The sequence below is a fragment of the Dermacentor variabilis genome, chromosome 3, assembly GCF_050947875.1.
Source record: "Dermacentor variabilis isolate Ectoservices chromosome 3, ASM5094787v1, whole genome shotgun sequence".
NCBI lineage: Eukaryota > Metazoa > Arthropoda > Arachnida > Ixodida > Ixodidae > Dermacentor > Dermacentor variabilis.
In genome coordinates, this window is record NC_134570.1 from 63,134,566 (window position 1) to 63,161,970 (window position 27,405).

A 27,405-nucleotide genomic window follows, 5' to 3' on the forward strand; every position below is an offset into this window, starting at 1 on the left:
CAGACAGCGCGACACAAACGGTCGAAATGGTATCGAGCATGCTGGCCACGGTGGTGAGATTTATCCTTCGCACGCTATGGCGTCTGTGCCGTAAGCGTGTTAACTGCGCTGTAAACTACTTATTGCAACTTTTACGCTCATATATCAATAGTCGATATATTTTGTTTATCCGCTGTGCAAAAAATCGCGTAGTTTAGCCATAAGAAGCTAATGCTTTGCGTCTAGGGAGAATCCCAGATTTGCCAGTAGTGCGCCTGCTGCCGCTGCGATGAGCCGGAGTTCAAACGATTCAGAAGAAGACGGCGAGATTGATCGTGAAGAAACGCGCTACAACATGGTTTCGAGCAGTGTCGCGTCTCCCACAAAGGACTACGCCGAACAAGCGGATGAAAGGTGAGTGGCTGCGCGTGCGGCTCCAGTGAAAAAAGAGTACTAGCCGCAAAGTGCTCGACTTGTCAACACAAGCTGCTGGTCGTGATCGTGAACACGTTACGGCTAAGACATTGTGTTTTGACAGCGTCATCGTTTGCCCTATGGTTTGTCTGCCGAAATGCTGCAGCTTTGCTTTCCCGTACGATCTAGGGAAATTTTGGGAGTAACTGTCTACTAAGTTCTGTAGGTAGGGGGCATGTTGGTTGAACGTTGTTTTTTTTGTTTTGTTTTGTTTTGGTAACTCCTACGTGCCAACGTTACTCAAAAGCTACCCAGTTGTTTTAGCATTTGTTTAAAGACAAGTGCACTGTTGCATCAGTTTGCGATTGCATAAAGCCACCATGTACGCGAAGATACGTTTCCTTAGGTCTCGCTAAACTGCAGGAACTACGACATCCTTGTTGAATGTCTCGCGTTGGCTCGCCGGATTTGTTTCTAGATATGACGAGAAGAGATCGAAGGGAGTTAAAGCTTATTAGTTGTAATAACCAGTAACGTTCGAACTACGACTTTCGAACGCTTCACATCAACGTGGGATCACAGCAGACATGCTTTCTTATTCCCGCTGTCAACCATGCATTTGCAAAAATATTGTGTATACGGCTGCATTTCGCTTACCTGCTTGTGACCATCAAAATGTATTACGTTGAATTGAATTCTGTGGTTTTACGTGCCAATACCACGACTTGATTATGAGAAGGGGTGCGCGAGTAGTGATTTTTGAGACTGAATCGAATATTGAATAGTTTTCGAATAATGAATAGCCGCTATCACAATTAACGTAGAACAATGTTCATATTCCAGTACTCTTATAAAGTTAGCAAGGTTCTGTCATTGAATAATACTTACGAAGCATTCCTTATTAAAAGGATAAATGGAGCATAAGGAAACAAGTAGTTTCTTTGCATGCACGGGCTCTTCAGACAGTGTGAATGATCACTGCACAGCCTGCATACTTTTGCTCCAATTTTATGTTTAAATGGGTGCGGTTGACGTATTAAAATATTTGGAAAGTATTCAAAGAATATTCGCATTTACAAATAGTGACTATTCGATTCGTTATTCGAAAGTTTTGAGTATTTGCACAGCCATAATTATGAGTCACGCCATAGTGGGGGACTCCGGATTAATTTTGACCACCAGGGGATTTTTAATGTGCCCCCTATTCAAGAGACACGGGTGTTTTTGCATTTCACCCCCAATGTATTACGTTAGATCCCATATTTCGCATATCATGTTTCTGCTCGTAGGATAAAAAAGGGGGGAGCATTGGCATTAGCAGTAATGGCGCTAGAGTAATACCGGTGGGAAATTTTAGTAAAGTAATACCCAAAAGCTTTAGAAGAGATAGCAGAGTCATTGTATGTGCTGATTAGATCTCGGGTCTGTCTTGCAAGGAAAATACACAGATCATATGCTTCCTATTTAGTGCAGAGCATCTGAAAAACTTTAATCAATGCATTCTTCAGTTAATACAGCGACAAGTCTGCAGAGTACTTTTCCTTCTTGCTAAGGGGGGGGGGGGGTATTCTGTAAGTGCTTAATTACCTAGTGGGCTGTCGATATCTCGGGGCCACCGCTGATTGACTAAAGCTGTACGAGTGAAAAGAAAGACAGGCTGGGGGTGCCTGCCTCATTCTCTCTCCTACCCTAGCCCAGCTAACCATCACTTCAGTGGTAGCTGGAATGGGCAGTCCACTAGGTGGACACTTACAGGATACAATGCCAGTTTTCCTTTTTTGCTGCTTTTTGTAACTGAGTTGAAGGTTTCTATAGAACCGCCCACCACCAATTTTTTTCCCCTGCAAAGTACTAGATTTAATGAGAGTATTGCCAGGTACTAAATGCACTGCTTTAACAGTATTCTACAGTTCACATCCTTCTCTGCCTGCATGCAGTGACAGTTATGACACTGAAGACGGAGGCGAGGATATGCTGAACATACAACCCCCCCAGGCAACAATTGTGATTCCGAAGCGTGACCGGCGAGATCGCAAACGTGACAGGCATTCAAGAAAGCACGAATGTAAGGAACATGTGTTTGCTTCAAGAAATTGTGCTTGCTTCCATGGATTTCTTTTCCTGTAATGCTGCCTGCAGCAGTGCAGACCAAGGTAATTTCAGACAATGGGAGCTGGGTCCTTGGAACCACTTCGCTATTGACCTGAAACATATTCCCAGTGTTGCACATGGTCATGCCAGACTAATGTACTAGTGAATGCCAAGGGCATCCGGACACAGGCGGCCAGTATGAGAGGAAAGCCTGATGTAGTAACTTTTTTTATTTGAAATAGAAAGGCACCTTGGGGGATGCTTTATTCAACACACAAGCTGCCTGCTGGAGTCATTGATCGAATACAAATTATGCGTTTCCTTTCTCGCTTGACAACTGTGTGTAACCACTTTGCCAGTTCAAAACTAGGCATACGCACTGCATATTGGCAGTATGGTTGCAGTTCTCTTGGTATTAACAGCTCAAGGTGGCAGCATCTGTCGGAATTGTAAAACTCATGTTTACAGCCATTAGGCCCATGAAACACACGCTGGAATGCACTAAAAGTGATTATTCATTGTATTAAGAAGAATTCTAGAGGCTAAACTTGAGCTGAATTGACAGGTGTTGTGAAGTAGTGCGTGCATGGCTGCTGCTGTCAGCACAGCTTCTGTGAACGAAGCAAAATTACATAAATGTGTGAAAGAAGTGGACCACCTTTAAGTGTTGAACTTATTGTGCTGTTATACATTATCATGGCAATTGTTTGTCAAGAATAGTTAAAGGGACACTAAAGGCGAATAAGAAGTCGACGTGGACTGTTTAAATACCATTCCAGAAACCTCGCAACACTTTTATCGTGCCAAGAAAGGACTTAGTTTACGAGATAATTGCATCAGAAGGGTCCGAATACCTTTTTCGAAATTCAAATCTCCCGCCACCCAACCGGCGGAGTGGTGACGTTGCATACGCCATCACCGCCCTTTGCTGTCATAGGTGAGTAAAACGGTGCCCGACAGACGGCAGCACCAAGCCAAGACAAAGCGATGGATTCGTCGCTGCAGCTGCTTTTTGGTCAAGTGGTGTTGACCGTTCGGGCACCCCGCAGCATAACATGGAAGTTGAATTCTCAGCTGCTTGCAGTTTGTGCGAGTTTCATGAGCCAGCAAAACCAGCGCAGCACTATGCGATAATGAAACTGCTGAAACGCGAAAGCATGGGTGGTGCAGAGTTGAGCGAAAACGAAACCTTTCGACTGCCTGCATCGCCGCCAAGAGTAATTTCAATTAGTTCTCTTTACTAAATGTGAAATAGAACTGAATAAGTAGCATTTTATTTCATCTTCTAATACAATACAATGATGTTTTTTGCAAGAGCAAGTGCTTGAATGTCCTGAGGGAGTCTCTAATCATGTCCTGCATTTACCTCAGTTTCTCTATTACTAAGGCCCTGTTTGCGATAATATTGACACCTTACAGATTCCCAAGCACTAACCCATCACTTTAGCTGGACGTAATATTTACCTTTAGTGTCTCTTTAATGACATATAAAAGGATAATAAATCGCATTTGAAAATAAAAGATGAAAAATGAAAGGACGCATTTGGGCTGGAGCTTCTTGCCATGGTACTCTCTAATACAACCTCCTTTTGCTACTCCATTAATGCTGTTTGCAGTCATTTGGTGCCTCCACTTTGCTGCCATCTGGCTCCTCTAGAGCGGCATAGCTAGAAGCAATTGGCACGCTTGTATTGCTGTGCTATACTATCTCTGGGACTAAAAAATGACTTGCATGATTGTCAGTCTGTGGGTGGTTAGTGCTGTGGGAGAGACATGTCTTCATTTGCAAGATTTTTTGTGCCTGTCTTTTCCTGGCTCAGAGCAACCTTGGAGAAATGTTTAAAGTATACAACACTTCAACTAGTGTCAATGTTTGCCTCTAGAGTTTAGCTCTCTATAGGGTCTCAAGTTTTTCCTGTAAAGGCAGATGCAAATTTAGCCTTCCTTTATTATTATTTGATAGTATACTTACAAGAAAGAAGGTGTTGGTTTAGATTGGTGTTCTTATTGGCTTCAGACCGCTTGGCTTTATGTGACAGTTACTTTCTTGTCCCATTAGAAAATGTGTCCTTTGCTAAATTGAAAGGTTTTAGCTTCATTTCACTACTGCTTTTGTCGTCATTGGGGCTTTCCTGCTGATGGTTGTGCAGCTTCCCACAGCCGTGGCAAGGACCGCCAGCCGAGCAGCCGAGATCGGAGCGGTGGACACCGGGACAGCCGGCGTGCTGCTGCTGACAGCAGCAGTCACAGGAGTGGTAGCACCCGTAATCGCGACACACGCGAGCACGAGAGTCGGCACCGGCAAACCCACCGAACAGAGGAAAAGGTGGCTCGGCCAGTGGAACCGCCATCACGTTCTGGGCGGAATGAGGCCAGCAGCAGCAGCGGCAGTAGCAGCAGCAAAGAGCAGGTAAAAGCACTTTAGTTGCAGGGGTGGGGGGAAGCAGTAGAACAAGTTTAGCTCAGGCTACCTCAGATTTTAAGTGATGTCCTGGAAGAAAGGAATCTTAATACAAGTACTGGGTCAGCCTGGGTGTACTGGAGAAAGTAGGGGGGGGGGGGTATTAACTTTTTTTGCGGCCCTACAAAGGAGTGCTAAATACCGGCAGATTGAATAGCAATGTCATCTTGGCAAGCATGTCTCGGTCACCTTGTTTTGCCGAACGAGAACACGCGGGCTGCTATGTTGATGGCCTTTGTGTAACTGTCAGCTGGTTTGCGCATCTATTACACACAAAGCCAACTGAGCCTTGGATTGTACAGCACAAACAAGATGTCACATGAAAGGTGAGGTGAGAAAAACAAGGACTGACTTTCAACGTGGATCTGTTAGACGTGGGTGTGAGTCGGCTAGCCCGTTTGAATATTTTACTGGAGCGTTAGAACTCCACACAACGCTGGCAGTGCAAGCAAAGCTTTCATTTTGTCCCCACATCTCGTAGTGCCAGCAATTCAGCACAATTGCAAGATTTCTTGTGATTTTTATTGCAGTGCGCTGCACTGCAATAAAGACGATTTATCTCATACGAAAGGCTGGGATGGAAAGAGTAGGAGGGACGAATAGCAGAATGCCTTCTTTGTTCACTATGGAGCACCAATGACTTCTGCAGAACATTTTTGGATGGAAATTGTCACATTGTAGTGACAATGAAAAGATGACAAATCCTGCCAAGAGTGAGCTAAAGATCGAGCTATTTATTGGGCAAACTTGTGTGTCCAGAAAATCGAGCAACACTCAAAGCACAGCAATACCGGCGAGCATGGTCAAGAAAATCTAACCCACAGTTCAAGTTCGTCTGCTATTTATATACAAGGGTTGATCCAGAAATAAGGTTCCCAAAGACCTCCAGCCACACGGGTAGGTGCGAGGCGAAATCTTTCAACACTGCTGCGCGTGGCTGTTCCCCCACTCTCGATTCCCCCCGGCTGCGCTTCGCTGCACCGCTCATTCTTGGCTCAGCAGCCGTCCGATATGGAGGTTCCCTTTGTTGATCCTGCCAAATGCGAGATTCGTTCTGTCATTTGCTTTCTGCATGCGAGAGGGGCTCCACCCGTGGATATTCAGCTGAAAAAGGTGTATGGCGACAAGTGTATGTCCGTTCAACACGTCCGAAAGTGGTACAGGGACTTTAGTGCCGGTCGGAGGGAAGTCCACGATGAAGAATGGAGTGGAAGACCGTCAGTTTCGGAGGCGGTTATCAAATGGTCCAACGTGAAGTGCTTCAAGACAGAAGGATCGCTGTCCGTGAACTTGTTGCTCGGATTCCTGGGAGTTCTCACGGTACAGTGGAAAGAGCTTTGACTGAAAAATTAGGGTATCACAAGTGTCGTGCTCGATAGGTATTGTGGCTATTGACATCAGACCACAAGGAGAAACACCTTGACTGTGCTCACCAGTTTCTTCAAAAGTGTCAAGAAGATAAGGAAGGATTGTTGGACTCCGTTGTTACGAGAGACGAAACTTGGGTGCTTCATTTCACTCCCGAAACGAAACAAATTCAAACAGTGGCGTCCCCCGGAGTCACCAGTCGCAAAGAAGTTCAAACAAACTCCTTCTGCTGGCAAAGTCATGGCCAGTATTTTTTGGTGTCGTATGGGGATACTGCTGATCGATTTCATGGAACGTGGAACAATAATCAACTCAGCTATTGTGAACACGAAGAAAACACAGGCGAGGTACCCAGAACAGCCGGCGAGGACGGCTGGCAGCCGGTGTAACGCTGCTTCACGACAACGCCCGACCTCACGTCTCCCGTTAAACCCAGGAATTTTTGACAAAACTTTGGGTGGACTGTCATGCCCCACCCACCGTACAGTCCAGGCCTTGCGCCTAGTGATTATCACTTGTTCCCCAAGTTAAAGGAACATTTTAGGGACCAATGCTTTCAGAGCGACGATGAAGTCAAAGAATAGGTGAAACGCTTCCTCAACGAGTTGGCGGCAGAGTTCTTCGACATTGGGACACAGAAATTGAAGCACCGCCTACAAAAATGCATAGAAAAAAATGGCGATTGTGTAGAAAAATAGAGCAAAGTTTCATCTTTCCAATGATGTAAATTTTATGAGAATAAACGATGTTGTCTGTTTATAAAATTGATGGAAACCTTATTTCTGGATCAACCCTCGTACATGTTGCACAGTATTTGGGAAAGTGCAAGTCATGTGCCATCTGACTGGTCAAGACTTTCTCGCTACAGAATCAGTGGAAACATTAAAAAATTTTCAGTGCCATCAGCGTCTCTTGACCCAAGCAATAAATTGATGACTGGCAGTGCGGTGAAGAATGTTCACTGGCAAAAAGTAAGGTGAAGTATGTGTGACATCTCTGAACTTTAGGTGGTGAAATGAGATTGAAGAATTTCACAGGTCTAAGAAGATGTTCGCTGTTGTAACACAGGGGTAATTGTAGAACTTTCCCTGCATTTAACACAATATAGGTTGCAGCAGTTTTTCATTGGCTTTCTTCTTCATCAGCTGCTGCTGATGAAATCCTTTATTAAAACTGGTTTGAGTCTTGGGGCAGCTACTAAATGGTGTACATCAGTTGAATACTGACTGGCTTTTATTCCACAATAGGAATACGACCTAGTTAATGAATAATGAAATTAAATACAGGTAAACCTCGATATAATGAAATATTTTGCTTTTCATAACCTGTAGTCCATAGAACACAATGTACTTAGAACCTCAGTATAACGAAGTGTGTTTATATGCGATTTCAATATAATGAAAATTCACTGCTGCCGCAAAGAAATGCCAAAATAAATTGAAACTTCCATGGATGCAGATGTTCAAGTGATTGAATTACAAGTGGCTGCTTGCAAATGGACACCTCCCAAATCACACGCTGTGCGTCAAGAGGGACCGACTGCGGAAGTGGAGCCGACTCATGTTCCATATAAAGTCCAAGTGCAATAAGATCCTATCACGCCTCGCTCTCTGTGTGCTTTAGGTGCGAGTGAAAGTGTGTGAGGATAAGACAAGAAAGATGATGGCTTCATGAGTGCCGCCTTCGTGCGTGAGCAAAGGGAAAGAGGGGGAGGGGAGCGAGCTTGCGGTAGTGTGATCAAGGGCACGCAAGAAACAGGGATTGGGGGTTGGAAAGGAGTTGGGGTTAAGTTTGCGCACGTCTTGGTTTCTGGCACCTGCCCATCTCGGCTATAGCTGCGCATGGCTGTAAGCACGACTGAGCGCACACGCAGCCGCGCACCCTGCTTTGGAGGTAATCTGCCGAATGGGCATGCCGAGACAGTTGGCTACAGGGTGGCATCATGTACGCTGTCTTCCTGCGCGTTTAGTATTGGAGGTTGCATAATCTCGAGTTTCGGTGACCCATCGGAGTGAGAGGCAGGCGAAGCATTCACTCACCGCTGCCGGCGCTTTTCATGATGTCGTAGTCTGTTGTGACTTTGGGGTGGAGGACGAAAGACGGACTCGTTCTGTAGACAAAGAAGAAACGAAAAACTTTATACAATATTTACAGATAGTAGATGATAGCGTACAGGCAGCAGTAAGAGCGCATCAGACCAACTGAGCGGCTGGAAGCGACGCTCTCTCTCCTCGCAGTGGGTCGGTTCTCCCTTAAATCCCTTCGGCAACCCCTCGTCGGCAGGAACCAGGCGGGGCAGGGTGATGACGTCGTCTGCGTCTAATTCTTGATTCGTCACGGAGATGGCTGAGTGCTTCTTGAAGACACCTCCCGTGTCGAATTTTTTATTCGTCGTGGAAAAGTGGGAGCTCCCATTGCCTCGTGGTTGCCACGTGGTGCTCGTAGTATGGCACAACATGTCCCAGGGCGGGCAATGCTATCAGCCGCAGGGGGAGAGTGCACGCAAAAGTGTGGCTGGCTTCGCTTAATTCATAACGACTATGTGAAGGTATCAATGTGGCGTGAAACCATATCATTTGTCGCCGACTCCCAAATTCATCAAAATGAATTGTTTTCTCATTCAAGTTTGCTTTTTCGATTGCCCGCTAATTCGGAAAATTCTGCAGCCCCTTTACTTGTAAGAAAAATGGATCGGCAACTACTTATTTGCATAAAAGGTGAAATTTCAATACAACAAAATTTCAATATAACGAAGCAAATTGCCAGTTTTACGGACTTTGTTATATTGAGGTTTAACTGTAATTACCTTTTCTCATAATTTCTGATTTCTTCCTGTGTGAACATTGTGTTGCCTAAAAAAAATAATCTTTGTTTATCACTGTCATACCATTTTTAAGAACTACTTAGGTTATATGCTTTGTTGGAACACCTATTACAATGGCTAAATTTAATGTTACCTGTGCTCTGAACTCTTATGCTCTTGCTTCGCTGCAGCATTGCCTGAGCTCTAGAGTGCAAGTTCTTGATTTACATTGTGCAGTCGTAGCCAGACATCCTCAATCAATTTTTGTTCCAGTTATTTCACCTTTCTCGTGTGCTGATGCTGTTGCTATTGCTGGTTTCAGGCAAGGGCTCCTCCACGAGATGTTGGCCGGAGTGTGCAGAGAGAACCGAAAGAAGTGGCCCGCAGTGAGCTGCGGGACGCACGCGAGAAGATCCGAGAAGCTAAAGAGGCACGGGAGCAGCGGGAAAGAGAACAGCGGGAGAGAGAGGAACGAGAACAGTAAGTTGCATGGGCCTATATGTTTAGACTTTTGGTTCTTAAACGATTTGGCTTTCCACACACTAGATCTGTGTTGGTGCTATGCTAAACTCCAGTTTATGATGGTCTTGAAGAAAACTGTTGAAGTAAGCCGAAATGGTTGTAGATGCTAAATTGATTGGCAGTTAAATGGCAGTTCTCGAATTTTTTATGTTACCGTGGAACTTCATGAAAAAGGGTTCACCTCGCAGGGTGTTCACTGTGATTGAGGTTCTCAGACCTTGTGGCCTTTAGGTGAAAAGTACCAAACTGGCTCAAAATAAAGCTCGAAGGATCCCCTCAGGTCCTTGCCTCCATACATGCAGGCGGCATCAAGTGTACATATGTGAACCCTTAAAGGGCCCCTCACCAGGTCTGACCATATTGAGCTGACGAGAGCAGTGCATGCACTATGCGCTAACGATCATGTGTGCTAAGTATTACGTCCCTGCGCACCGCAGCAAGAGCTTAAATTTTCAAACCAACTGCTGTTTGCCCTTCTCCTTGCGGGCGTCGTGCTCCCAACCGGAGAGACCGCATATATATTGCACAAGTGTGACTACGTACATGGCAGTACCGTGATGTCACTCATAGTGGCACGTGACTTTGAGAATTAGCAGATATTTGTTTGACCTGTTGCTTCAACAGACAAATTACAGTTTAGAGAAGTACTAAAACCTACAAACTTGATGCCTGCGTGTCTTTGTTTTACTTCGTACTGTAGCAAGAAAGATGTACTTCATTTTCGTCTGCTTGTTCCTGCAAGTTTCTTAGGATAGTATCCATTAACTTAGACAAGCTAAACGGTGCACTCTTCAGCCTGAAGCTGAGAGTGAGAGGGCGAAAAGTGCCTACAGGTGAGATAAATGCGGTATAGCGGCTGGTGTTTTCTGAAAGGGGAACTTGCCAGTATCCCTGCACGAGATCTATAATTGAAATGTACTTAGCAGTGCTAACTCTTTCGATTCGTTCCTCAATGTTGGGTACCGGGTACAGCTGATCCCTAGTGATGGCATTTAACTTCCTGTAGTCAACACACGGACGAGGGTCCTTGTTAGGGGTTTCTACAAGTATTAGCAGTGACGTGTAACTTCCAACTCTAGCATGCGCTGTATCTCTGCCTCCATAATCTCTCTCTATCGTGGAGATATCCTGTAAAGCTTTGATCTTACGTGTTCGGTTTATGTCAGCTCTATTTCATGTGTTATTAGTTCGGATCTACCTGGTTGATCACTGAATCTGTCGAGATATTCCCCAAACAGCCCTCATAGTTCATCTAGCTGCTCGGGTCTGAGAGTGTGCAAGCTTACCGAATGTTTTACCACTTCTTCTAGGCTCAGTCCAGAGTTGGAGGTCACCTTATACTCATTAAATTCGGTACTAGTGTCATCCTGCTTCTTGGTGGTACAGTTAACGACTCCGCTCCACGTACGGCGTCATCAAATTGCAGTGGTATATCCTCACCTTCGTGCGACCGGGCATTTTCAGAGCATAGTTACTATCTGAAAGTTTGTGCAACACTTTCACGGGTCTGTCCCAGTGAACTTCAAGCTTGTTCTTTCTTGAAGGTTTGAGGATCATTACCTGGTTTCTGGTGTTAAACGTACGAAGCCTCGCATTCTTATAATAGAATTTGGTGTTCATTTGTGCCACTCCCATGTTCTTTTCGACTAGCTCTTAGGTTGCGCTTAGCCGTTCCAGCAGATTTAGCATGTATTCAACCACTGTTGGACTCTCTCCTCTTTCCTCCCACATCTCTCTTAACATTCTTAGCGGAGAACGGAGTGTCCTCCCATACACTAGTTCTGCTGGCGAGAACCCTGTAGCCTCACGAGAAACTGTCCGCAAAGCAAGCAAAGTGGCCGGAAGACAATTCTCGCAGTCCTCCTTTTGCTCGTAAAAGAGCGCCCGCAAAACTCGCTTAAGCACTGGATGCCACCTCTCTACACTATTTGACTGAGGGTGATAGATGGAACTGTGTATAAACTTTACCCCGCACTTTTGTAAGAATGTGGAAGTCAGTGAGCTGGTGAATACTGACCCTTGATCTGCCTGAATTTTGGCTGGAAACCCAACTCGTGCGAATACTATCGAAAGCGCGTCTTCTACTTCGGTGGAGCTGAGTTCTTTCAGAGGGATTGCCTCTGGAAACTTTGTAGCCGGACACAGCATGGTAAACAAGTACCTGTAACCCGACTTTGTCTTTCGTAGAGGCCCTACCATGTCTATCACAAGCCGCCTGAAAGGTTCTGATATTAAGGGCACTACCTTTAGTGGAGCTTTCCAGGTTTCACCTGGATTTAGCTGTGTGATGCAATTTAGCTAAGCTATTGTCATTCTTTTGCTCGGCTACCAGTGACTCTGTCCACACGTAAGAGCTGATCAAAGTTCTTTGAGGCCGGTGATAGTAATGACCATGTCTTGCTTGCGAGTGCGTCAGCTGGCTCTTCCTGCAGGCGTGAACTTTGACACCCTAGTGATCCGCTCTCATTGAGTTCCTCAACCGTTTTTTCATCCCTCGAGCCTAGCTCGGATTCGGTTACTGAAGTTATCTCTTTTCCTACTTCCGCTGAAGCAGCTTTTGCATTTTCAGCCAAAAGTGACACGATTTCACGAGCTTGGCTTCGCGTCAATGTTGCCTGTACTACACCCTCTCCCAGTTTAAGCCCTTTTTCACGCAGTAACTGATCCGACCGATTCGAAAAAGTGTAAGGGTACTGCAGTGACAAAAATTTGGAAACTGCAGCCTCAGTCTCTAGCTCCCCGAATGGTCCACTGATTTTGACTTTGGCCGTGGGCAGACGCGCTGTGTTCTTCTACAACCTGTTTGATCCATGCTACTTCTCCGGTGAAGTCATCTACCATCACGTAAGACGGATGGACAATGTCCATCGTGGCGGCACTGTCTCTTAGCGCTCGGCATGGTTTGCCATTAACTTGCAGGTCGTGAAGATATGGGCTTGAAAGTTTCATATTCTCGTCTTTTTCCTCTATGTAGGAAAAAACTACACTGGGCTTCCAGCAGTTTACAGCTATATGTCCCAGTTTGTGGCATTTATAGCAGTGGATCGGTCTAAAAGATTTGAACTTTCTTTTCTGCTCTTTTTGTTCGGTTTCCCCATTTGACTTCTCCTTGCTCTTTTCTGAGGGCGTTTCCTCTACTTCTACAGGCTACCCTTTTTGAATGGAAATGGTTTCCACAGTCCATTTCGACCGTCCCAATTTCCGTCCTCAGCGTTCAGCTTTCTACATGTTGCGCACTCTTCAGCAAATTCAGCCACCCTTTCCACAGTGTTTACGTTTCCTCGGTCTTGTACCCACAGCTTCACAGATTGGGGGATGCTTTTGTAAAACTGCTCTAGACACATGCATTCAATAATCATGTCTCTGCTCTCGTACGCTTCCGTGCTTTTCAACCACTTGACTAAATTGGCCTTTAAGCCGTGTGCGAATTCCGGATACCCCTCGCTATCCTTCTTGCCTGTTCTTCTAAACCTTTGCCGAAAAGCTTCGGCTGAAGGGCGGTACATCTTCAAAAGGCTAGCCTTAACCTTCGCATAATCATATACATCTTGTGCACTGAGTCTGGCTATTACTTCCGCAGCCTCACACGGCAACATAGACAGCAACCACTGTGGCCATGTTCTCGGACCCAAGTTCATCTTCTTGCAAGTCCTTTCAAAATTTCCTAGGAACAAGCCTATGTCGTTCTCGACCTCAAATGGCTTTAACAGCCTGTCCATGCGGTATGATTCTGCCTCACTTGATTGTCCCACAGCCCCTTCACTTCCTTGAGACAACTCCTAACATTTGCTTTCCAGCTCATGTTGCATTTTTCTTCACTCGCGTTCCTCTCTGTCCCGTTTCTTTCTTTTCCTAAAAAGTTCTAACCCAATTTCAATGTCCTCGTCACTGGCCTGTTTGGAAATCAGCTGCAAGATTTCAGGTTTTAGCATTTCCTTGCTTACCTCTAGGCCCAGTTCCTCACTAACAATCAACAATTCGTCTCCCAGCAGTCTCCTTAACTCCATGATTGCTGCTTTACTGCCTTGGTCTTGCTCGCTAAACATACCTAGGTAAACACAACCTAGCTAACAATCAACAATCCAGCTTTCCTACTGTTCTAAACTGAACAACCAGAAAATGAAGCCTAGAGAGTCAAAGCCAGAACCAAGCACTCACCGCAGACACAGCACCACGTCGCAAAGTCTGTCTGACCGCTGCCAGCCAGTTGTAAGGATTGGGGTTGGGCATGAAATAGATGGTAGCTGGCCCATGCTGTCATCCGACTCATCCATGCTAAGGACGTTATTGAAGGGAGGGACTGGTTCTCATTGAGAACGAGGAATATGGGATTTATTTACAATATGTATCTACAGGAAGGGTGGAGAATGTTAGAGTTCATCAGTCTAGCACGACTGAAAGAGAATGCACACTGAGCAGCCGCAAAACGGCTGCTTAAAAACATTCTGTCCTCCCTAGATCCCTAGGTGAGGGAAAACGGCCTTTCAACCTTCGACTAATGGGAGAGTCATCGTAGTCGACCCACCCGCCTTTGAGGGGGAGAGTTCATGCACTAACTTCCGCACTTTGGTTTCTCTGAACACACTGAGGTGAGAGGGTTCTTGTAGACAGGGGTCTTGACCCGAGCAGGTGCCTCTTGATCGCAAAGCTGACCCCACAGTCAGTAGCCACCGCGTCTGTCCATTGACTGTGACGACTTCTGGGGCCCGTAGGAAAGCACCACAAAACTTCCTTTTCCAGGAGTTATCTTGCTCCAAGCAAACCGTGACGGCGACGGCGAATCGACTAACAGTACTCGGTGTGCCGAGCGGGGCTGGACATGCCGGCGCTGTCGGGCTGTTGACGAGGCGCATTGTTGTCTTTACAAAGCGAGTCGCTGCAGCGGGCTGGGAAGGGTTCGGAGGTCGCTTCTCCGAAGATCACTAGCCCCCGCAGGCTGCTCGTAACAATATATATGCGGCGATATCTGGATCCTTTTTCTGCAGTTAATGAAGGCATCACAGTTAGCCCAAGTTTGCTCTTTGGTGGCAGCATGAAGCCGATGTGTGCTCTAACTGCAGGCTGTTGATTTTAAGAATGCACTGGTTGAGTAATAGGCACACGTACATTAGCTTATTGCTCTCATGATCGCGATCAATATTGTTTTTCGTGTAACTTTTCGCTGGTCACAGGCAGCGTGCATTTTCATACACCAGCCGCATCCCCAGATCCTGAGGGTCATAAGAGAAGCACCATCAGCTAGCCGAAACAGCTGCGTCATCAGCTGCCTTGCAGCTTAGCACTTACACATCTGCACTAAGTCTGCACAGCCAGTGGGGAGGTGGCAGAAAAATTATGAACCAATACTGCACCATTCCTGCACCCTTTTAAATGAATGTCAGAGTTCAGAGGGTGCAATGGCTTCACCACTGGAACTGTGCGTCTGTTCAATATTCAAGATTTTATTATTGAAGTACATGTAATACATTGCATATGACATATAAATGCAGGAGGAGGTCTCGAAGTCGCAAGACTGAGAATGAGATCTCCTATAAAACCATACATCAGACAACATTTCGGTGAACAGTGGTAAACACAGAAAATTTAGCTATAGAAATGTTCAGTTAAGCAAAAGATAAATCATATATACATAAATATAAGATCACTTATGAACATTAAGACGTGTTTATGAGTTTAACAAGTATGAGCGCAAAGCCTTTTTAAACATTTCAAAGGATTTCTTCTTGATATCTACGGGCAAAAAATTCCAAAATGATACTGATAAGAAGTTGGCTGTAGACCTGCCATAGTTAGTCCTCGGTTTAGGTAAGAGAAAGTTATTTAATTTTGCAAAGTGAGTTGATGATACGTGAGAAACCTGATTAGCGTGTAGTAAAGGAATTGGAAGCCTTCAGTTTACATATTTATGTATAAGAATGCCGAGAAAGTATCTGTTTAGTTTTTGAAGCAATAAAATACCATGTTAGCAAAGTAAGGAAGACACGTTGGACATGAAGCTGCTGAAGGTTATTATTCTTATTGCTTGATTCTGGAGATGCTGAATGGCTGATAAATGAGTAACGTACGTGTTCCCCCACGGTGAGATGCAATAGACAATGTTGCTGTGAAAGAAAGCATAATAAAACCACAACAATATTTCAAAATGAAAGAAAGGACGAACTTTTAGTAAAATTCTAATGGCATATGCTGCTTTTCATGTGAGCAGTGAGATATGCTATAGTCGGATACAACTTTAGAAAAAAGGGGGCGTTTACTCCTCCGACGCGGATGCACACGAGCATCCACCAATGGGCGCGCACTCTGGACTGACATCATGAGCCGGACGGCCGGTGACGCCGCCGACTAACAAGATGGCCGCCCGCACTTCGAACTGGGCCAAGCCGCATCAGCTGTGTGCTTCAGCGATAAATGCATTGTTTTATATAAGTACTTTTTCAATAGCAACTGACTCATTTTAAGCTTGGAAAACGAGTAGTAGATACGCCGTGTACATGTGAACAAGCGCAATAGCCATGCAGAGCTGCTCTTTCTACTTTTGTCACTTGCAATCAAGCTAAAGAGCAGACGACGGGCAGCGTTGTAGAAGGCACAGGGTTATTTTTCTCTCGCTATCCGGCATGTGCTGTAGCACATGAGAGCTCTACTAAACCAGCCATCAAAACACAAAAGTCTTTATTTATACCGAGAATTGCGCGTTTCAGGAGCACGATTTTTCGAGCGGGACTATTTTAGTCGTGGAGGCAATCAGCTGTCGCGCTTCGGTCATCTGGGCGGGGCCTCCCCTTTTTTCTAAAGTTGTATCCAACTATAGTTAAACTTTAAAAGTTCATCTAGTTTGACCCCAAGAAAGATTGCACTTGAGGTAGCATGAATTCGAGTATCATCCACATGGACATAGAATTATTAGGAATAATTCAGTTAGTTGATGGAAATATGATGAAGTTAGGTTTTTGGTATTTATATTTAATTTATTCTTTTTTAACCATTCAGCAACATTTATCAGATCTGTACTTAGTTTGAACAGCATCGAGTCGGAATCTTTATCGGCGGTCATTACAGTGGTATCATCCGCATAAAGTTTACAGGAAGAATGTACAAGACTTAGCGGAAGATCATTCATGTAAATCAGAAATAAAAGCAGAGCCAGGATTGACCCCTGCGAAATGCCTATGTTGATGGTTCGGGGATTAGAATAAGTACAAGGCACTTGTACTTTTTGTTCACGATCATGCAAATAACTACAAATTAGTCTTAATAGGGGCCCAGATACACCAATTGACTCCAGTTTTTGAAATGTCAATAAGCTTTTGAAATGTCAAAGCTTTTGAAATGTTAAAGCTTTTGAAATGTCAATAAATACACCTCCAACGACATTACTGGTGTCAATGGCAAATTTAATTTATCTGTTAGCAATATTAGACCCAATGCAGTTTACTATTCTGGTCTGGAACCATGCTGGTTATTGGAAAGAATACCAAACTTGTCTAGATCTTAAAGTTATATGCAAAGTTGCTAATCTTCAATATTAGCACTGCTGTTTGTCGTGAAACAGGGCACAGCATCTCATGAACTGGTTCGGACTGCACAGGCAAATGCATTGGACCTAGAGGTCATAGCCTTCCTCACGCAAGGTTTGAATGTGAATGAATTAAAAAACCTGCCATCTTACACAAGTGCCTAATCTAATTCTCTATAGTGGAAACATTTAATGAATTTGTCTTCTTTCACCCTTTTTTTCATTGTGCAACCAGAGAACGTCTTCAGCGAGAGTGGCGCAAAGAACGGCTTCTTATAGTGGGACAAGCGGCAGCCCAGCGGGAGAGGGACAGGGAGCACCGAAAGACAGAGGTGGTTCGCTGTGAGCACTGTTCCCAGTCCTTTAGTGCTGTGATTGCTAGCTTTGCACTTAATTAGCAGGATTTGGCAATGTGGGTCTGATTTTCTACCTGTTGATTGCCTCGATGTTAGTGAGCTAATGAAGTCTTAGTCCCAGTGTGTATATTGTCATGTACTAGTGAGATCAAAGAACACAGTAGCAATACTGTGAATGACGAAACTAACTTTTATTGGGTGAACCTGTGCCCACATAAGCAGGCTACACTTAAAGCACAATGATAGCGGCGAACACAGTCGGTGATCGTCTAAACCTGATTTGCCAGTAAAGCACCTCGGCTTTTATACACGAGTCATCGAAGGTTCCAGTGTAACTGATGGTGCCCGCGTGTCTTCCAGAAAGTTCTACACAATTTGCGTCGCACACACAATCAGGTTACACAAGCTTCGGTGACAACAGAACCGTCAATAACATTAGAGAAACTTGCCGGTACATGCTGGCGCGTCCCGCGCTGAGCGATAACATTTGTTAGATGGGGAAAAGCGTTCACCCGAAAAAGTTAACCCTTTGAAGGTTTTAGCCGCACATGTACGGCGGCGGTTTTCTGTCCCGCAAGGTCTTTGCCGTACGGGTACGGTTCCGACCCTCCGTTTGAAATTTCGCGCCATAATGATGATGCGTGCTCACCGAGAGGTGCTGCCACCTCTTAGCACTTACAAGAAGCGTTTGAAATTTGTGCCTTCTTGGGGAGATAAACAGGACTTATTGCTAGCTTCAGCGCGTCGCTCAGACTGCGGCAACGCCCCTCTGGCGGTTTCGGTTTCGCCACGTGATCGAAACGGAGGCGCGCGAAACGTCATTTTCTTTGTCGGCACTCTCTTGCAGGGCAGTGGAAGTTGATTTCTATCTTGATTGGCGCTGCTCTTAGCTTGTTTATCAGCGCCGTTCGCGAGGTATTCTCGCTCTCAGTGGCAATGCGGTTTCGGTTCCACCGCGTGATCGCAGCGGAGGCGCGCGAAACGTGGTTTTTCTCTTTGTTGGCACACTCTTGCAGGGGCGGCTGAAGTTGATTTCTATCTTAATTGGCACTGCTCTTAGCTTCTTTATCACCAACGTCTTAGTTTGTTTATCACCACCGCTCACGAGGTATTCTCGCTCTCTGCGGCAACGCGCTTACGCGAGATGGTGCATCAGACCTCTGCCCAAGGCAGCCGCACGCAGACATGTCATGTGTGCGCCAACACAACTCCTCGCTCCAAGAGAACAGACACGCATTTTAGGTGTGCAGACTGTGATAAGGCGCTGTGCATAGACCCGTGTTTCAAGGAGTACCACGCTCAGAAATACTATTGAACATTTTGCAGTTCTGAGTGATGCTGACACCAAAATACTGTTCCTAATTATTTTTTAATATTTTTTCCTGACTTTATACATTTTGTACATTCAAGATCCGCAATAAAGTAATTTGACCACCTGGGAAAGCTTTTTCAAAATAATTCGACCCTCAAAGGGTTAAACACATATATTAGCGCTATGTTTCGCCAGGACAGGGGCAGTACTGTGAATGACAATGTTGATGGCACTGTTATATGACGCTTTAATAGAACAAAACAGAAGTTTTATAAAGCAATAAGGCTAGGTTCTCTTTTTTACGGACGTAAAACATAAACCAGCAGTTTCATGTATGCAAAATCCAGCTTGCTCTTATGTGTTAATACATGGCTCCATGAATGACCACCAGTGTGCCTGGACCTCTGAAGTGGAGTGTTGCCACGTGACCTTATTGAAGTCGTCCATACGCACTTTAAGATTTCACTGTACATAAATCATCTTCGTATTTTGTGTTTACGAGCACTAATGAAGTGGATGCTCTTAACAACAAACTGTAATAATCCAGTGAGGAAAGTCTGTTACATTCAAAGTTCCTAATATCCCATATTAAGGTTGCTGTATGTTGTGAAACAGCTGGAACCTGGAGGCAATCGCAGAAACTATGAAAAATTCTCATGTAAAATAAATAAATTTATGCAGTAATCGTACACACACTAGCGGCACATGCCTTGCAGTCCACCGTTTTCTGGATGCTGGCTGCAGACGAATGGCAGTTTCCCCACACAATGACAGGTTTTTTGTGTTGACGAAAAAAATGTGTTCAGGTAATACTTATGCCATCGCGGCCAGCTTCTCACTATGCCGGCTACAATTCGTTTTTCACGCAAGATAATACTCAATGTCCTAATTTTTTTATGTAACTTTGTAGCCTGGAAACAAAGGACGAGACAGAATAGGAATGGCATACACAACTCCTGACTCCCAACTAAAAATTTATTTGTGATAATAATGCAATTTATACATGAAAATCCATGCGCGTGAGCCACAATCACACAAAGGGACAGAAAAGCAAGCTAACAAGAACTACCGCATGTTAAAAACGAAGAAAACTTATAAAGTTCAAGTAACGTGCCAGAATCTGTTTGTCAGCCAGCGCCTATACATGAGACACATAGATAGCGCAATTTACAAAACCAATCAATTCTTTACAAAACCAAGCATTTAGAATAGTCACCTCTAGTCCCTATAATACTAGCGCTCTCCGATTGCTACACTGTAATAACACTTTTGCCGTCAAAGAAACTGTGTTGTATAATTTGGCTATATTTATTTTCAAGTTATTGAATAATCAAGTTCCTGCATGTATAATCCCTAAAACATGCCTGGTAAACGCTAATGTCACTAGATTTGCTTTAAACCATAATCTTTACCTCAGGTGCCCACTAACTATGGCAAACTATCAGTTAATTTTTCAGCTTTTTCATTTTGGAATTCCACACCACTTTGCGTCAGGACTTCACGTTCAACATCCATATTTAAAAAAACATCTGAAGAATTTTCTTCGAACAGAAAATATTTAACATTAACTTTTTTTCTTTCTTTTTGCCGCTATTACTTTAAGTGTTCCGCTGTTCTGGAACCTTTCTTTTTAATTAATGCTCATGTATATGTTGAAGTTCTTTGTTGTTGTTTGTATTGTTGCATTAATGGTCATGTATATAGATATTGAATTTTTTTTTGCTTGTATTGTTGCATACCTGGGTGGAATTTTTTGTCCGTTACTGTCAATTTCATTTAGTTCATTTAGTTTTACTGCATTTGCTCCTTGCAATTGTATAATTTCCTTCGTTAGATTCATTGTAACTCTTAACTGCACAAGTATATTTTGTTTTGCATTCTCCATTACTTACTTTCTTTCATGTTTCCTTATATATGATTTTAATGTGGTGCTCCTCGTTGCTTTAGAAAAAGCATATTTATAAATAATAGGAGGTCCCGATACAGTCATTGACTATGAGACCTCCATCTGTATATTATTATTTTTTTATAACCTAGGTAATAATAAATAAATTATAACCTATGAATAAATCAATTTCAATTTCGATTACTTGACAAGGCGATAGATGGCACACTCATGCACTGACAATTCCCCCCGAGCCATTTCTGCAGCTTTGACTATTTCTCTTGTCTGCGGGTCGGCATGTGAATGTAGAACAGTGCATTACTCAAACTTTGTTTCACACCCACAGCTTCTGCAATGCACCGCCAAGTGTCCTTGCAATCCGCGACGGACGTTGTAGCCGTCCTCGCGAAGGTGGTCACTGAGACAACGCCCAGTTTGTTCCACATATTGGTTACTACGTGACAGATATAAAGTGCATACCACTGCCTTTTTGCGCTCTACGAAACGAACACAATGTTTCGTTGAGCATTTTGACTCTTCTTTGGCAATTGGGTGCATCATTTCGCACAGTACTGACAACTTATGCGGTGCCAGCATGACTACCCTTACCTTTGCCCTCTCACCCACCTTTTTCATGTTGTGCGAAATGGCGACTGCATCATGGCAGCTGCATTCATTTGCTGTCGCTATTCTGACTTTTGCAGCAGCGGCCGAAGTCCCCAAGCTGACCAGCAGAGACCGCAGTCGAAGTCCTCTCACACGGAGTTCAGACGACCGGTCAGACCTGCCAGAAATCTCTCTCACAGTTGAGGATGAGCGCCTCACTGACATCGGTAAGTTCAGTCAGGAATCGTTCACGTAATGTTGTAATTGTGCTTCACTGGTAAGCAGTAATGAAAATCAGCTGTATTGATAGTGAGACATAAGAAACCTGAGTATAATAGATTTCCTCTAGAGCAAGCCATTGAGCTTAAGTCCCTGGTAAGCTGGACAGTCTGAGTACTTAACGGTTAGAATTCACCGAATAGTTGTCTAGTTTCTTTCAAATTCATTGAAGTTATGTTACAATGATCCTGTCTAGGCACAGATTCTTCACATCTCTGTTCAAAAGGCAGTGTGCTGTAACTGCAATAAGTAAATGTAAATGCATTTATTTCATTGATTCGTCTTAGTGTTGTTGCTTAGCGTAATGGCATTTGCATGCTGTCCTAGCTGTTTATTTCAATGCTAGAGATTATCATGTCTTAGGTTTAGTGTCTAGTACAATCCACTGTTACAGGGAATAACCATTTAGATTTTGGCTACCGATTACAGCAGAATTATATCACGAAGGCATGCATATATGCGTAGATGTCAGTCAAATGCATCCTATCAGCCTTTTTTTTTTCTCCACATACTCCACATACAAGGAGCATGTTGCTTATATATTGGCTTTACCAACTGCATGTTCTCTTTAAGAGTGTAACATACTGTACACTCTAAGAACATGGATAACTGTCCATGGCAAGCCTACTATGAGCTTTAGTGTTTCTTGCCATCTGAATTGTTCAGTTGTTATCTGTCGAAAGAGGTTTGAAAACTGTTGCTACTATTCTCCATACTAAGTGCATTGTGTACAACACACATTCAAATACCTGACACACCCCAAAAATGTTATTCTTTTACTGGGGCAGCTTTGTGTTAATGGCACAGTATAATTGCTGGCCAAGAGGTGAAAACTGTGGAATGCTTGGATGATGGAGTCGCAATATGGCGCAACTCGCAGGTGCTCAATTCAGTCGTAATTATCATCATTTGACAAATTTTCAGACTGGCTGTGTTAGCTATTGATCAGGTATCATTACATTAAAATACATTAAATTGCATTACATTAAAATATTGCTGAAGACAGGCTTAGGCTGTAAATGCATGCTTATTTTGAAATTAGCACTGAAGAGTGTTTGTTGTTCAGAGGGCAGTTGTCATCATCATCATGCTGAATGACATTAAATTTGTAAGTGTGGCAGCAGTTCTGAAAATAATATTAGGGAACTTAAGGCATTAGCCATCTAATGTCTTTCTTTTTCTTTTTGCACGGCTTCTTTATAGAACATTTATTAAAGGCACTGTGCTTGTATACTCATCTTTCATGCTTTCGCTTGCTTTTAATGCTACAAAAAATGCTTGTTCTGGTGGTTTTCAGTTAGCGAGGAGCGAGGTCAGTATGCAACTATTGGTATTTGCTTCCTCCCTTTACTGCAGTCGAATCTCGATATATTGAAGACGGATATATTGAATTATCGCTTATATCGACAGTCTTCCCGTATCACATAAAAAATGACATGTATTTTTAACTTTTTTATGTCAGACGGGGTGAGATGTAAAACGGATATATCGTACTCCACCGCCCCAGAACATGCGCCCTTTCATGAGGGGCAGTAGGCCTTCCTGCAACACACATGAAAATAACGGTGGCACAGTAGGCGTTTCCAACTGCTGCACGCACGTATCAATCTCGCCGGAAGCACCATTTAACCGCATGTGCTCTGGTGACAGATGGCAGGCTTTCCCGCAACACAGCTTGAAGAAAGTGGCGGTGCAGTGAGGGTTTCCGACTGCTACACTAGGCTACATGCTCGCATTGATTGCGCCAGAAGCTCTGTTTGACCGCAGCGACGCACACAGGCAGCAGCTTAGCTCATTTTACAGCTCAGCACATCAATCAATCAATCAATCAATCAATCAATCAATCAATCAATCAATCAATCAATCAATCAATCAATCAATCAATCATTTCAATATCAAAGACACTTGGCGGGTACAGACAAAAAGCCATCTATCAGGCTTGATGAGGTCTGCACCCCCAAGACAAGGCGTATAACAAATACAGTATGCCAACATAAACAAACCGAACATAAAAAAAAATCTCATTTTCTAATTAGGCCATTTGACGCACTGATTCCTCCTCGGTGCTGCTGCTAGGCAGGCCATTTGTGGTTATTGTGGTGTGGTCGATGTGACCCGTGGCGTGTGCGGTGTTGCGATGGCTGCAAATGGGAATAAGTGTACATCACTAATATTTGCCGAGAAACTAGAGGTTATTCTGTGCGTGGGGTATGAAGAAAGAAGTTGATCTTTGCCGAAGTTTTCGGCATACCGCGGACGGCATGTGCATTGACGACTTCGTCTGTGGTAACGACGCCACTGGAAGTTCTGGAACTAGGGTTGAGTTGATTGGCGCGGAAATTGCCGCGGAGGTTACTGCCTAGCGGTCTAACAAAGAGGCTGCCAAACACGATTATGCAAGCAGTGATGTTACCCCACTCCCAACTTTGAGTGAGGCTGCGGCTGCCTTGGCCCTTGTTCGCCTCTACTACAGTGCTATAGAAGGCACTGGCCTGGCACTTGTGGACCATTTGGATTATGTAGAGGAGGCTGTGGTTAGGCACGCGGTCGCCAATAAGAAGCAGGTTACACTGCCGCAGTTGTTTGACCCAAAGCAATAAATTGTTTGTTTGACGCTTCAAGTGAGTATTCGCTGCGCCGTGAGTGATTTACTCATTAACTTGCACAGGGCTTTGATACATTTGTTATGTACCAAATTCCGGCTATGTCAAACTATTTCGCGAACCCCATGCTATTCAATATGTCGAGGTTCGACTGCCATTTGTTGATCCTGAACCTTTTCCAATCTCATAACTTTGCACCAAAAACTCTCCATGTTATGCACTGTGTTTACGAGAAAGCTGTACTTTTTCATTACTAATTCTGCATTTGAGTGGGTCGTCTTGGTGATCAGGCATTTCTTGGGGCTGTGTCTCATTTTCTAATTAGGCCATTCCTGATTAGGCCATGAGCTCGCCTCTCTCAAATAAGTTTGTTTGCTCACTGAAGCTTGGTGAGAATTTAGTGGTGAGGCCCTTGATGAATTCTACAGCTGATAATGACTGTCTGCGTTTCATTATACTACCATGTTTTCATGCATAGTGTAACAGGCGCAAACAACTGCATGCATTGTCCTTTAAATCTTTATGAAAGCAACCTGGCATAATTGGCTGAAAACAAAAGGCATCAGAGACAAATTTGTTCATTGCATTCATTCATCGTTACCCGCACTGCTGCTCTCTTTTGAAGTGCTGGGTAGTTTAAAGGCAAACCGGGGTGCACCGTACATCTGTAATATGCATGTAGATGAGCAGTATGGCAAATCAGTTAGGCGGAAGGCCGCAAGGTGGTGGAAAGTTCATGAAAGGGAAAGATCCCACACTAGGACAAATTTTTCATCCCCTGCGAAGCTATGTTATTGAGAAACTTCTCTCTTTTTTTTTTTGGAGCTTTGAACATAGGTCAGGTGGATGACTATCTTTCCTTTTCACAGGAGCAGTAGCCACGCAGAGAACTATTAAAGCTTATGATAAGGGTACTGTAGCTGAGCAAAAAGATGCAGGCATTCTGTATTGGGGTCGCATTCTGTAGCTTGCACAAAACAGGGGTTGCACAAACAGGGTTGCCTAGATTAGAGATTTTATTTCTGATGTCTGCCTGCACAAATAATGTGTTGTTGAAAAGATGGCCGTAGAGCAATGTTCAAAGTCATCTCTGGTACAGGTGGTTTTGAATCAGCAGCAGAAGGAAACAACAGTACATGGAACATTAACATCAGCTTTGCTTCTTTACTGTGCCTTCACCAGCAGCAGTGTTTTTTGTGTTGCTGAAGGGATTTTATTCATTATGCCTTCTTCTTTAGTGCAACACTTTTTTTTGTTCTTATCGCTGAATGACGGCAGTTGCGTGCTTTCTCCGAGTCTCTTGATTATTTGTGCAACTTCGTCTATTCGTTCCTCTGCAACCCGCCGTGGTTGCTCAGTGGCTATGGTGTTGGGCTGCTTAGCACGAGGTCGCGGGATCGAATCCCGGCCACGGCGGCCGCATTTCGATGGGGGCGAAATGCGAAAACACCCGTGTGCTTAGATTTAGGTGCACGTTAAAGAACCCCAGGGGGTCAAAATTTCCGGAGTCCTCCACTACGGCGTGCCTCATAATCAGAAAGTGGTTTTGGCACGTAAAACCCCAAATATTATTATTATTATTATCGTTCCTCTGCAGCTTTTCTCGCAGCTCTATTTATTGCATTATTTTTTCAACTTTCTTCAGAGGACGAAGAGCCAAGTCCACCAAAAATGGTCTCTCATAGCGGTCAGGGAGAGCCAAGAATGGCTTTAATGGACACAACCACCAAAGAGCAGCCGCCACCACCACAACCACAACCGCGCGCTGTCGCGAAGAGTTCCGACGATGACGACGATGATGACGACGACGACGATGATGACGATGGGTCCGACATTTCCTCAGACTCGAGCAGCGAGGACAGCAGCGACTCCGATGGTAAGTGTGCTGCAGCTGTGCTGGTGCTGGACTTGTAGCCTAATTTTGTCTCTGTTCTGCTGCGCACAGGTTTGGGCCTGTTTTTCAGGCCAGGGAAGACATCAGGTAAACGTTTCAGTTACTGGTCTAAATCGGTTCTTCTAGCAAAGCGAATTCAGTTTCAGCGAGTGGATTTTGACAAGTTAATGTTTAGCGGGGAAAGCTCAACCACCAACCTGAGCCTCCCCCTCCCTCTACTTTTTTTTCTCTTGTTGCTTCTTTTTTAAATGTATAGCTTAGGCTTCAGTGAAGCTCAACACAGCCAGCCTTCATGCCTGTTTCTAGATCATTAGGATTGGGCGAAACTTTGTTGCAGGAAATGTTGAATTATATTACGGCTTCTGTTCGAAATTTTATTGGGCTTTATTGCGAACCTGTTGCTGGAAAACTGGCGTGCTGTATGCAGACGACAACATTGATATAACCAAACAAAGGAAGAAAAACTGATTATGATACAAAAACCAAGAAACAAACATCGGCTACAATATTTCACTCTCGATCAGGTTCTTGCATGGAAAGTAGTTATTGTTGAAACATATCTTCAGTCTCTATGGTGTAGCCAGAAAAGAAGGTTGGTATTTTTCAATCCAAAAAAGAAATGGAGCTTTTCCAACAAACAATCTATGTTTGTTGGAATAGCTGCAACTCTGTTCTCTTGTAAGAGGCTCTATGTAATTATATAACATGCATATTTACATTTGCTTGTAGGTTAATGATTTAAGTATAATATAATATATTTACGAATATATAATGGTACACTATCTGTTGCCAAATTTCTAGGCTAACACACTCTTGAACAGCTTACAGATGTTGCCACATGGTGGAACTACTGTTGCTGGTGCTGGGCTTATTTCAGGATGTCCGGGGTGGTCACATTTAAGTTTTCTGGAATTTTTAAAGATTGCCTCTTGCAGATAGCCTAATTCTTGCCCTTTGGCTGAATTACCGTATTTACTCGCATAATGATCACACTCGCGTAATGATCGCATCCCTGAATTTTTTCGGCAAAATTCAATTTTTTTAATTTCCCGTGTAATGATCGCACCCCAAACTTGCCGCAGCGATATGTCGTGTGTCAAGTCTAGCTAATAATGATCGCGCTTACCATCTGTCGAATGCTACGCGAACGACTCTTATAGACAAGCCAAGCGGTCTGCATGCACCAAACATACTTAAGTAGATGCCTCATTTTATTACTTTCATCACTTTCCGCACTTCCATGACAAAAATAGGTACAACCAAACTTGCCTCGGCTTTATCATTTTCAGGCTTTATAATGGTTGTGGTCAACAACA

At 44.0% G+C, this 27,405-nt stretch overlaps 1 protein-coding gene across 7 annotated transcripts in view; it reads left to right on the top strand.

Annotated features, from left to right (window-relative positions):
* The first annotated feature begins 52 nt into the window (after nucleotides 1-52).
* Nucleotides 53-27,405, top strand: part of Pitslre (cyclin dependent kinase 11B pitslre) — a 71,429-nt gene continuing 44,076 nt past the window's right edge. For 2 of the 7 annotated variants that reach the window (XM_075685363.1, XM_075685366.1), the window contains exons 1-8: nucleotides 53-393; nucleotides 2,331-2,458; nucleotides 4,635-4,894; nucleotides 9,439-9,596; nucleotides 17,390-17,496; nucleotides 21,412-21,540; nucleotides 25,841-26,071; nucleotides 26,141-26,176. In XM_075685363.1, the coding sequence (XP_075541478.1) occupies nucleotides 269-393; nucleotides 2,331-2,458; nucleotides 4,635-4,894; nucleotides 9,439-9,596; nucleotides 17,390-17,496; nucleotides 21,412-21,540; nucleotides 25,841-26,071; nucleotides 26,141-26,176 (1,174 nt within the window). In that variant the 5' untranslated portion in view covers nucleotides 53-268. The remainder of the gene's footprint in view (nucleotides 394-2,330; nucleotides 2,459-4,634; nucleotides 4,895-9,438; nucleotides 9,597-17,389; nucleotides 17,497-21,411; nucleotides 21,541-25,840; nucleotides 26,072-26,140; nucleotides 26,177-27,405) is intronic. The other 5 variants (XM_075685365.1, XM_075685368.1, XM_075685364.1 and 2 more) reach the window with 4 other exon arrangements.